The sequence below is a fragment of the Castor canadensis genome, chromosome 2, assembly GCF_047511655.1.
Source record: "Castor canadensis chromosome 2, mCasCan1.hap1v2, whole genome shotgun sequence".
NCBI classification, from domain to species: domain Eukaryota; kingdom Metazoa; phylum Chordata; class Mammalia; order Rodentia; family Castoridae; genus Castor; species Castor canadensis.
The window spans coordinates 49338382-49351166 of record NC_133387.1 but is presented as its reverse complement, the minus strand read 5'-3'; the positions used below and the strand labels follow the sequence as shown (position 1 = coordinate 49351166).

General features: G+C 36.4%; 1 protein-coding gene across 1 annotated transcript in view; it reads right to left on the bottom strand.

Annotated features, from left to right (window-relative positions):
- Calcr (calcitonin receptor) overlaps nt 1–12785 on the bottom strand; it is a 128685-nt gene that overhangs the window by 5518 nt on the left and 110382 nt on the right. Inside the window, exons 12-13 of the mRNA XM_020152931.2 lie at nt 11691–11909; nt 10347–10388 (exon numbers count right to left, since the gene is read on the bottom strand). Coding sequence (XP_020008520.2) covers nt 10347–10388; nt 11691–11909 — 261 coding nt within the window. The remainder of the gene's footprint in view (nt 1–10346; nt 10389–11690; nt 11910–12785) is intronic.

The window sequence follows — 12785 nt, the reverse complement described above, 5'->3', positions numbered from 1 at the left end:
GATGTCTACAGAACATTTCATCCAACCTCTACACAATATATATTCTTCTCAGCAGCCCATGGAACCTTCTCCAAAATAGATCATATCCTAGGGCACAAAGCAAGCCTCAGCAAATATAAGAAAATAGAAATAAAACCATGCATACTATCTGACCAGAATGCAGTAAAAGTAGAACTCAAGAACAAAAGTAAAGACAAAAAACATGCAAACAGCTGGAAACTAAATAACTCATTACTTAATGAAGAATGGATCATCGATGCAATAAAAGAGGAAATTAAAATGTTCCTGGAAGTCAATGAAAATGAAAACACAACCTACCGGAACCTATGGGACACAGCTAAGGCAGTCTTGAGAGGAAAGTTTATAGCCATGAGTGCATATATTAAAAAGATTGAAAGATCCCAAATCAATGACCTAATGATACATCTCAAACTCGTAGAAAAACAAGAACACGCAAATCCCAAAACAAATAGAAGGATTCTGAGAAATAATAAAAATAAGAGCTGAAATCAACGAAATAGAAACCAAAAAAACCATACAAAGAATTAATGAAACAAAAAGTTGGTTCTTTGAAAAAATAAACAAGATCGATAGACCCCTGGCAAACCTGACTAAAATGAGGAGAGAAAAAACCCAAATTAGTAGAATTAGGAATGCAAAAGGGGAGATAACAACAAACACCATGGAAGTCCAGGAAATCATCAGAGACTACTTTGAGAACCTATATTCAAATAAATTTGAAAATCTAAAAGAAATGGACAGATTTCTAGATACATATGATCATCCAAAACTGAACCAAGAGGAAATTAACCACCTGAATAGACCTATAACACAAAATGAAATTTGAAGCAGCAATCAAGAGTCTCCCCAAAAAGAAAAGTCCAGGACCTGATGGATTCTCTGCTGAATTCTATCAGACCTTTAAAGAAGAACTGATACCAACCCTCCTTAAACTGTTCCACGAAATAGAAAGGGAAGGAAAACTCCCAAACACATTTTATGAAGCCAGTATTACACTTATCCCAAAACCAGGCAAAGACACCTCCAAAAAGGAGAACTATAGGCCAATCCCCTTAATGAACATTGATGCAAAAATCCTCCACAAAATAATGGCAAACCAAATTCAGCAACACATCAAAAAGATTATTCACCACGACCAGGTAGGCTTCATCCCAGGGATGCAGGGGTGGTTCAACGTACGAAAATCAATAAACGTAATAAACCACATTAACAAAAGCAAAGACAAAAACCACTTGATCATCTCAATAGATGCAGAAAAAGCCTTTGATAAGATCCAACATCATTTCATGATAAAAGCTCTAAGAAAACTAGGAATAGAAGGAAAGTTCCTCAACATTATAAAAGCTATATATGACAAACCTACAGCCAGCATTATACTTAACGGAGAAAAATTAAAACCATTCCCTCTAAAATCAGGAACCAGACAGGGATGCCCACTATCTCCACTCCTATTCAACATAGTACTGGAATTCCTAGCCAGAGTAATTAGGCAAGAAGAAGGAATAAAAGGAATACAAATAGGTAAAGAAACTGTCAAAATATCCTTATTTGCAGACGACATGATCCTATACCTTAAAGACCCAAAAAACTCTACTCAGAAGCTTCTAGACATCATCAATAGCTATAGCAAGGTAGCAGGATATAAAATCAACATAGAAAAATCATTAGCATTTCTATACACTAACAATGAGCAAACGGAAAAAGAATGTATGAAAACAATTCCATTTACAATAGCCTCAAAAAAAATCAAATACCTAGGTGTAAACCTAACAAAAGATGTGAAAGACCTCTACAAGGAAAACTATACACTTCTGAAGAAAGAGATTGAGGAAGACTATAGAAAGTGGAGAGATCTCCCATGCTCATGGATTGGTAGAATCAACATAGTAAAAATGTCGATACTCCCAAAAGTAATCTACATGTTTAATGCAATTCCCATCAAAATTCCAATGACATTCATTAAAGAGATTGAAAAATCTACTGTTAAATTTATATGGAAACACAAGAGGCCACGAATAGCCAAGGCAATACTCAGTCAAAAGAACAATGCAGGAGGTATCACAATACCTGACTTCAAACTATATTACAAAGCAATAACAATAAAAACAGCATGGTACTGGCACAAAAACAGACATGAAGACCAGTGGAACAGAATAGAGGATCCAGATATGAAGCCACACAACTATAAGCAACTTATCTTTGACAAAGGAGCTAAAAATATACGATGGAGAAATAGCAGCCTCTTCAACAAAAACTGCTGGGAAAACTGGTTAGCAGTCTGCAAAAATCTGAAACTAGATCCATGTATATCACCCTATACCAATATTAACTCAAAATGGATCAAGGATCTTAATATCAGACCACAAACTCTTAAGTTGATACAAGAAAGAGTAGGAAATACTCTGGAGTTAGTAGGTATAGGTAAGAACTTTCTCAATGAAACCCCAGCAGCACAGCAACTAAGAGATAGCATAGATAAATGGGACCTCATAAAACTAAAAAGCTTCTGTTCATCAAAAGAAATGGTCTCTAAACTGAAGAGAACACCCACAGAGTGGGAGAAAATATTTGCCAGCTACACATCAGACAAAGGACTGATAACCAGAATATACAGGGAACTTAAAAAACTAAATTCTCCCAAAACTAATGAACCAATAAAGAAATGGGCATGTGAACTAAACAGAACTTTCTCAAAAGAAGAAATTCAAATGGCCAGAAAACACATGAAAAAATGCTCACCATCTCTAGCAATAAAGGAAATGCAAATTAAAACCACACTAAGATTCCACCTCACCCCTGTTAGAACAGCCATCATCAGCAACACCACCAACAACAGGTGTTGGCGAGGATGCGGGGAAAAAGGAACCCTCTTACACTGTTGGTGGGAATGTAGACTAGTACAACCACTCTGGAAAAAAATTTGGAGGCTACTTAAAAAGCTGGACATCGATCTACCATTTGATCCAGCAATACCACTCTTGGGGATATACCCAAAAGACTGTTACTCCAGAGGCACCTGCACACCCATGTTTATCGCGGCACTATTCACAATAGCCAAGTTATGGAAACAGCCAAGATGCCCCAGCACAGACGAATGGATTAAGAAAATGTGGTATCTATACACAATGGAATTCTATGCAGCCATGAAGAAGAACGAAATGTTATCATTCGCTGGTAAATGGATGGAATTGGAGAACATCATTCTGAGTGAGGTTAGCCTGGCCCAAAAGACCAAAAATCGTATGTTCTCCCTCATATGCGGACATTAGATCAAGGGCAAACACAACAATGGGATTGGACTTTTAGCACATGATAAAAGCTTTACCACACAAGGGAGGGGTGAGGATAGGTAAGACACCTAAAAAACTAGCTAGCATTTGTTGCCCTTAATGCAGAGAAACTAAAGCAGATACCTTAAAGCAACTGAGGCCAATAGGAAAAGGGGACCAGGAACTAGTGAAAAGGTTAGATCAAAAAGAATTACCCTAGAAGGTAACACCCATGCACAGGAAATCAATGTGAGTCAATGCCCTGTATAGCTATCCTTATCTCAACCAGCAAAAACCCTTGTTCCTTCCTATTATTGCTTATACTCTCTCTACAACAAAATTAGAGATAAGGGCAAAATAGTTTCTGCTGGGTATTGAGGGGGGGAGCGGGAGGGGTGGAGTGGGTGGTAAGGGAGGGGGTGGGGGCAGGGGGGAGAAATGAACCAAGCCTTGTATGCACATATGAATAATAAAAGAAAAATGAAAAAAAAAAAAAAGAAATGACCCAAGAAAAACTTATGAACATGAATTTTGGTTCTTATCAAAGATTCAAGAGGTGGAATTGTAGTTCTGACCTAAAAGATTGACTTGTACATGCTCTGGCCATTGAATATACCATCCTGGAAGAAGAATGTGCAAACCAGAGAACTGAGTTAACGTGTCTAAATTACCATTGCAAAGGTGGCTTGCTGTTTTGAGCAAAGCTTTCTTCGTTAGTGTTCATTTCCAGTGAATGAAAGTTGATTTAGTTTCATAATATGATGTATATATCATATTGGGGGAAAGGGCTAGGTAGCTTTTACTTGCTCCCATCCATGAGAAAGCAAGATTTTATCAAAATCTACACATATCAGTCATGAAAATATATATAAACAATAACGTAGTTCTAGATTTCATAATAATGTCCCCATACTTTGTATGTACTCTTCTCCAACATGGCTTGGGAAGATGTGTGCCAGATAAAACTCTGACTAATGCAGTTTAAACCTTTTAAGAATGGGATTTCAGTAGCTTTCTGCCGAAAGACTTCTAAAATAAAAATAAACCTAGCAAACTAGTTTTATAAATATGCAAACTACATATTGAACACAAGATGGTGAAGATGCTAAAGGCACTAAGCTCTAAATATGAAAATGACAATGATCACAACTGAGAAAAAGACTGTCAGAAAATGTTCTTATCTAGCTCTGATTTTCCCAGAACTGAATTCAGTTTACTAGATAAATTTATGACAAGCTTATATACAAAATATTTGCCTCATTTTTAAATTTAGTTTAGTTTATTGCCAAACTTGGGTACAGCAGCTAAATACATTCATGACAAACTGGGGAAAACATAACATAAGAAAAATCATGTAACTAGTTCATCATGGGAAGCAATTTTATCTACTTTAAATTTGTCTGAATCTGAAAGAAGATACAAATAACTTATTGATACCATATAAGTATGATGGACAAATTTTTCTACAATGTATGGATTTTTATGCATATAGTACAGCAGTAATGTCCCTTAATAATTATTAGTATTTGTTATATAACTTTAACGATTTTACTCAGGAGACGACGAAGGCCTGCTTCATTGAAAACCAAGTCATGAAGGTGTGAAACACAGCTGTAGAGATTCACGATCATGCAGCAGAGCAACTGGAGACTCAGGATGACAGCCATCAGAATTTGGCCCTCTGATCATTTGGAATGCAAGATTTTTCAAACTACTGAGGTGACAGACCCTGTGATACTTTACATATTCTTAGGTTTAAAAGAAACAAAAACAAAAACTTTAAGTGCTCATGTGCAAGCTGTGCCATCAACTGAATTTGGCACTGACAAGAGCTATCCAGGGGACAAAGGATGGCACAAAGAGCTTTAGCTACCATTTATTGACTGCTTACCATGTGCCATGTTATAAGTACTTGTTTTGTATTCATGTTGATGCTCACAACAGCCCTCTTAGAAGGGTGCCACTATTAACTTCACTTTGCAGATGACAGGGCTGACATTCTGCCATGTGTCCATGGAAAGAGCTAGAATGTGGCAGCCACAGTTCCAAGTGAAGCTCAGCTTTGTCTGGGTTGTATTATAGATCCTTCAATGTTAGGTTCGTAATCTAGAAGCCATCAAATGCCCTGTTAAGAAATTGGGAAATACATTGGTTCAGTGTAGTTTTAGAGAATCAATGTCCCCAGATGAAGGAAGTTTCTATCGATTCAGTATCTCTTAAATACTAAGACTGTCCTTATAGCTAAAGTTTGCACAGACATTTAAAGGTATTCAAATCAGATAGTTGTAAAGTGGGTTTGCAGAAGTGCCAGCAGAAAAAAAAAATCTTTGTTTTTTGCCTAACCTGTCCTTTTAAAATACTCCCTATTACCCATGTACACTGAAGAACCCAGCCCAGCATGAGGCCAAAGCATTTGAAGTCTATTTTAATTTTAAAGTTATTATTACAGAAAGTTCATAGGCTTCTCTAATTTTATTCCAAAATTTTAACCCATCCTTTTGTGTGGAAATCTGCTCCAATTTGTAAACCACACATAGAAAACCAGGCCCTGAGCATCATGCAAAAGACACTGAAATAATTACATTTTAATAAGAACAATTCTCTCCTACAATATACAGGTTAAGCCTGATAGTGCTTTGATGACAAGAATAAGGACATTGAATCTGTGTTCTTAAAGAAAAAAAAAACAACAACCAAGGAGACTTGTTGCTTCTGAAAAACAACAGAAACTTCAGGAGATGCAACATACAAAGCTTTGGATTATACCAATTTATCACTCATTTAAAAAAGCAATGGGCAAAAATCTCTTTATTTTTTTCCCTTGATTTTATCAATTTATTTATTGCTAAGTTTGAAAACTGAGGCCCTGGCTGGATGGTTTGAAGACATAATTATTGCACCTAGATCTATTATTATGTTATGTAAGTAAGGTAGGTATGCTGGGGCCTCAGTTTCTACATCTGTAGTTATATACTGCTGCGTGGAAGGTGGGGTTTCCTTGAATGAATGATATGCTAGTAAATCATGCTTTTTACTCCCTCACTTCCTGTTGCCACAATCCAATATTTTTGTTACAAGCTAAATTTAAGACTAAATATCATGATAAAAAATTTAATTTCTCTTGGCAACTAAAAGGTTAATTTGATACTTTAAGTGATTTCATGTAAACTTCGGAAGTTGGGTCATCATTAAGACACTAATTAGAGCTGAGGAATACTTCTGCATATTATTTACAAAATTGTTACAGATATTTTTTCATTCTTTTGGAGTCCATATCAGCAGTATCACTAGTGATCTTGCTAGGTTAGTTTTACAAAATTTGTATGTTCTACAATTCGAGGTAACTGGATACTTGATTATTACAAGAACAGGACTTTTATCTCCCTTTCATCACCTACTTTCCTGTGTTTAGGGAAGATTTTTTATTCTAAGAGGCCTTATTTGTAACAGCAACAACTATAGTTGTAATAAAGTTTAAAATCTTGAAAATATTTAGCAATTGTATTCCTTGTTTTTCTTCTCCATTCATTATGCCATGGTCACTCACTGTTTGAATAGTAAGTTAGATTCTGCCTAGAAGAGTGATTCTCAAAGTGGGGTTTCCAGACCAACAGTCTACATGTCACCCAGGAACTTGTTAGAAATACAGCTTCTTGAAACTGAATTCTCCCAGACTACTGAATAGGAAATTCTGCTGTTGGGGGCAGAATTTGTATTTTAACAGACTTTCCAGGTGATTGTGATATTCACTTAGGCTTGAGCACACTGGTCTAGAACAAAGAAATTATTTGCTTAGGTTTTGGCTCCCCAGCTGACTTTCTTTGGTCTCTAGAAAGAAAACAGTCTCTTGATATTTACTCTCTAAGTATATTTAAGTATACCAATATCTCCTGTCCCTTCTCCCGATTTTAGAAAAATTGAAAACAAAAAACAATACTTTTGAAAACCAAGTTTTAGTAAGAGAATTTCTAAGTAGAAAATCCTCTCTTTGCAAATTTAATGGAAAGCTTATGGTCTGAAAACAGAAGTCTGCTAAAAGCCATAGTGTGGAGAATGAGTAGGATATGACATAGGAAGGGTCCTTTACAGACAGGAAGAGGAAGTGTTGAGTCAGAGCCTTCCGGTCCTAAAAGGGAAGAGGTATAGAGATATAAATGACTTTGCCTTTTCCCTTCATGGTGAAGTCCTGAGAAAATAGGAAGAAGGAAAAAAGTAAGGGATAATTTTTTTTAATACCCTATTATAGTAGGTCTTTCCTTTTGATATGGACAGCATAGTAAAGGAATCCCACATTTGTCCAGATATCGTGTCCAATATGGTGCCCATTCAGTAGGATGGCAAAAGCTATGAAATGTACTGAAGACAGACTCACAGGCTCTACATAGTGTGAAGAAAGGAGCTGGAGTTCTCAGGCTTCTCAGGTGATTTGACAGAAGGAACTGGCGAATGTGACTTGGTCGAGGAGGTTACAGATTGAAAAGACCAGTAGGGTTCTCAGAAGTGAGGGGAGCCACAAGAATCTTCAATAGTAGGTACTGACATTGGTATTTGGCAACCAGCTATGCTTTCAGATAAAGGCTTTTGAATTGACTGCATTATTTCCAAGAAGAGACTATCAAACCATTAAAGGCTAATGGAATGAGCTCTCAAGAGCAAGTTTTAGTTTACTCATACTCCAATTTAAAACTGTTAGAGAGATTCTTCTGATTGTCCTTTACAAATTATTTTATCCATAACTCATGCATGAGCAATAGCAACAAACATGAAAAAGGGAGAAAAATCTATTGTGTAAGCTACTGGTTGTGAAACAAATTGTGCATTTTCATGCCTGACATCTTAATTTATTATTAATATTTATTAATAATAAATAATAATATTTATTATTATTGATATTATTAATATCAATAATTTATTGATATATTTGAATAATCAATGTCCACACACTTGGAAGAGTTGCTGTAGGAAATGCTTGATATAGAAATACGGTCTTGTGGACATGTGATTCCTATTGCTTTAATTCTCTAAATTTCTTCCCTGCTTCTTATTTCCCCAAAGACCCTCTATATGATCCACTTCCATAATATTAGTCACTGATAACATATTGATAATGAATCAAAATTAAAATTTCAATCCCACAATTTCACAACTGACATATCAGCCCCCTAGAGCTCTGCTAAACCTCAATATTCTGTCAGGCAAAGTCCCTCAGAGTTCCAGCTTAGATACAGCTGGAAATAACTTCCTGCAAGTGTGAGTGCCCTGCCAGTATTCAGTGTTGTAACATGATACATACACAGAATGCCCAGCTGAGACCCAGATGCCTGACATCCATGGGCTGTGATATTACATTTGGCACAGTACACAATTTCTATATTATTAGAAATGTCACACTTGCACATTCTTCCAGTAACAGGATCTTAATGAAAATGGAAATGGTTTCTTTACTTCAAAAACAGAGATAACATACTCAAATGAACTCAAGCTATTTCAATTGTTAGCTATACCCCTGGGTTTGCTTTCCACTCCTACTGACAGCATCATAGTTAAGACACAATAAATATTGCAGTATTTTTACAAATGCAGGAAATCCTCTTGTGATTTTCAAGGTATGCCCCACCTGAATCCTTTTTTCACATTATCCCTTTTTTGATATTTTAGTTGAATTATTTTGCATGTCACTTGAAACAACTCAAAAAGTAAGGGTATTTATTTGCATTGTATTCACTGGCATGATGCTGTATATGGGATGATTTAAGCCCTATTCATTTATAGATTTTCTCTCAAAACAATAAAAAAGAAGGGGATACTCTAATAGCAACAGAGGAAATCTCATTTTTATTCTAGGACTCTAATCCAGCCCCTAGCAATAGTGAATGCACAATGTATTTTTGTTGACTGAAGGGATGAATTGTTGGATGAAGGTAGTAAAGAATACAATGTTCCAAAAGAGAATAATAAAATCTTCCCTGTTGGGGTTGGAGATGGGTAACAGATTACAGAGCAGGGAAATGTTTTAGGTGCTCACTGAATATTGTTTAACTAAAGAAATAAAGAATAGAAAATATATCAAGTACAAATTGATAATGGCCAGATAATGTTTCTAATTACTGAAAGGAAAATAGTATGTTGATAACTTAACAGTGTGATTTGTCTTGTATGGAATTAACAGGAACTAATTTTAAATGATTAAAATATTCTTGCATTTAAATTATGAGTCCTAGAGAAAGTGTATTCCCCTATTCTCAAAGCTCTAGGGAGGAATCATAGACACAGATAATTTAATTGAGACTTAATTTAATTGTGAAGCACAAAATCTGGGCTCCAGTACTGGTTGTCACCACAACTATGTTTGTGACATTGGAAAAAAATCACACGATCTTTCTGGAGCTAAGATTTCTAAATGAGGGAGCTTTTGAATCATGTTCCTCGAAACTCTGGAAGCTCTTAGTAAGAACTTCTGGAGCTACAGCAGTTCTACTTACATGTTTGATAAATTGAGCTACCAGGCAAGATTCTGTTGGAAGAAAGGGTACTCTCACTAAGTACCCAAGAACACTGGCCATATGAATCTCTAGATTCTACTGACCTGAATATTCTGACAATAGATTATTTATTTGAAAATCCTTTTTGAGTTTTAGCTTCAGGGTGATTTTCAAAATGTTCAGTAAGTACTGTGAGAGTAAGTAAACTAATGCAAACTGGCAGGATATTGGCTCTGTTCTAGCCAGGGTATGGGTCTTTCAAAAGGAATAGGGACGTGATTTATTTTTCCATGAGAACCAAGAATAATTTTTACTATTGCTGCTGGGGCTGCTGACCAGCTCAGGATGAAACCCAAAGATATAAGAACTTAGCTGCCTGTTGGATCCTACCTTCAATTGTATTACATCCATAGGCAAGATTCAGCATAGGGTAGTGGGGAAAACACAATCCCACTAGTCATGAAACCTTATAGAACTGTAGAAATGAGATCCAGTGAAATGTGTATAGAGGCCCTTTGGAAACTAAAGTGTTTTATGTGAATGGGTATCAGTATTCCATGAAATGCATGCTTACCTCATGGTTGCAGAAGCAGTAGATAGTCGCCACAAAGAATCCCTAAGAAAGAGAAGGAAAAATAGAAGTTATTTTTATGTGCTTTATGTTGTTTTACAATTCATATCCAAAGATTGCCTGGAGAGGAATATTTCACTACTGCAATAGCACATCAAGACTTGATGATGTTAAAGACAAGAAATGGAATGACCTCTTCTTCATATTCAGTGCTATACTACAAGAATATTCCATTGAAAATGTATTTTTTTGGGTAAAGATTCTAGTATTCAGCTACCAGGAAAGCTCTAGTAAATTTGCTTACTGTTCCATTTAACATGAAGATTTTTGGCAGAATGTGCAGATTATAGCAGATTCAGAACATAGTACTTAAAATAATTAAAAATTGAGCTCTTGTAGAGTTCAGCAGAGTGATCTTTTACAAGCACAAGTGCCACCATGTATAGCTGTGGGCCTGTATCCTGCATTGTTCAGTGAATGAATATGCTGCTGTGCACCCAACCAAGTGCATTTCTCAAATGAGGACATAGACCAGTCAGCTGCTGAGATCCTGGGTACTGCTCAAAAGTTTCCTTGTGCCCAAGTTTTAATTATGGCCCAAACAATAACTCAAGTCATTAAAACAACATCTAAACTTTCTTTTTAACACAATTAAAAATAAAACCTCCTCACATTAAGAAAATGAAACTAATTTGAAGTTTGTAATCAAGGCAGGAAAAACTCAGGTCTAAAAGCCTGTAGAATGTCCCCTGCTTGAAGAACCACCATAACTTACCTTGCTCTCAAAAAGCCTGGCCTTGTGACTTAAATAGGGCTTTGGATTTGGGACAAAGCTTTGAGTGATTAAGAAAGAACAGCCATTCTCTTCTCCAGTGTTGTGGACTCTGTGCAGCCCAGGACAGTTCCTCATATGCTGCTATGTTCCCTCTTACATGAGAAGAGACTCAGGCACAATTCTCCTTTATAGTCACTGAACTATCATGGATGGATTCCTGGTATTTGCTTGACAAATGTAGGGTGGCAGAACAGGAGGCATGGACACTTCTGTGCAAATTCATTACTCCTCAGTACCCCAGAGTCACATTTATTTATGAAAGGAAGGCCTGACAGTTGCTTTATGTGTGACCAGATGCCTGTGTGGGGGCAGTAGGAGGGTTCTGGGATAAAGGGAAAGCAAGCATGGAAAGCAGAACCAAGTGTCTTAAAAAACAGATTTCTTTCAGAATTTTGGTTGGACCTATTGAACTGAAGGCTATAAGCTATGAAATGTAAGATCATAGGCTTTAGAGTTAGATGGATCCACAAGCTGAACAAGTCATTGAATAAACACACTGTTGGCTTCCTTACCTGGAAATGAATCAGAGAGTGCATGAGGTAATCATATATCTTCCCAAGCACCTTGTTGGAGGGCCTCCAGGGAAAGACGACAAACTGGATTCCCAGCAGGGGCACAAGGATCATGGTGGCCTTCACAGCCTTCAGGTACATATATGATTCTGCCTCATGGGTCTCCCTCATCTTGGTCACAAGCACCCGGACAATGTTGAGCAGAAAGAAGAAATTGACCTGCAAAGATATGATATTATGAGCAAATCATCTAGCTATGTAACACTTAAGGAAATCTGTAGCCCTCGGTTCTTTTTTTATCTAGTGTGGGGGGTGGATGTCACCTATACAGAACATGGGTGATTGCCTGAAAAGAAGCAAAGTTCACTTAGCATTTCTGAGACTCTAAACCCAAGTATAACTGAATGCCATTTAAAAATCTTCCCCCTAAATGAGGAAATATTTTTCCTGTACATGTAAATATATAAAGTTCAACCCTAATGGTGGTATTTAATTCTTTATTTAGATGTTTACGGTTTTTAGATGTTTATGTTTATCCTTTATTTAGAATTTTAGTTATAACAACTCTTTTAGATTTGCCATCTTGTCTTTTCATTATCAAGATTTCCTCTTAGTCAGGACTACTTTACCAAAAGTGAAATCAGGACTGAAAAATTTATCTGCAAAGTTTGTGTGTGGTAGAGACAGCTACCCCATGTTTCTTTTATAAATAACATTAAAATAACTTCATTGAAGTATAATTTATATAAATAAAATGCAAATTTCAAGCAGACATTCAAGAAGTTAAGGCAAACATATGTATCTGTGTAATGACCACTCCAGAAAAAATACAGAGCATTTTCATCACCCCAGAAAGTTCCCTCCTGTCCTGTTGCAATCAGTGTCCCTCTCCTGCCCTACCTCTAGCAACAATGACTTGTTACCTTAGAAATGGTGTACTGTATGGTATGTCCTCATCTGTGTCTGGCTATTTTAGTGTAACACGTTATCTGTGGGATGTCGCGTATATTAGCATTCCACTTATTTGCAGGGTAGTACTCTATTATATGAAAAGTTCAGATAATTTGCTTATTCACTTTCCCGTTGATGGGAATT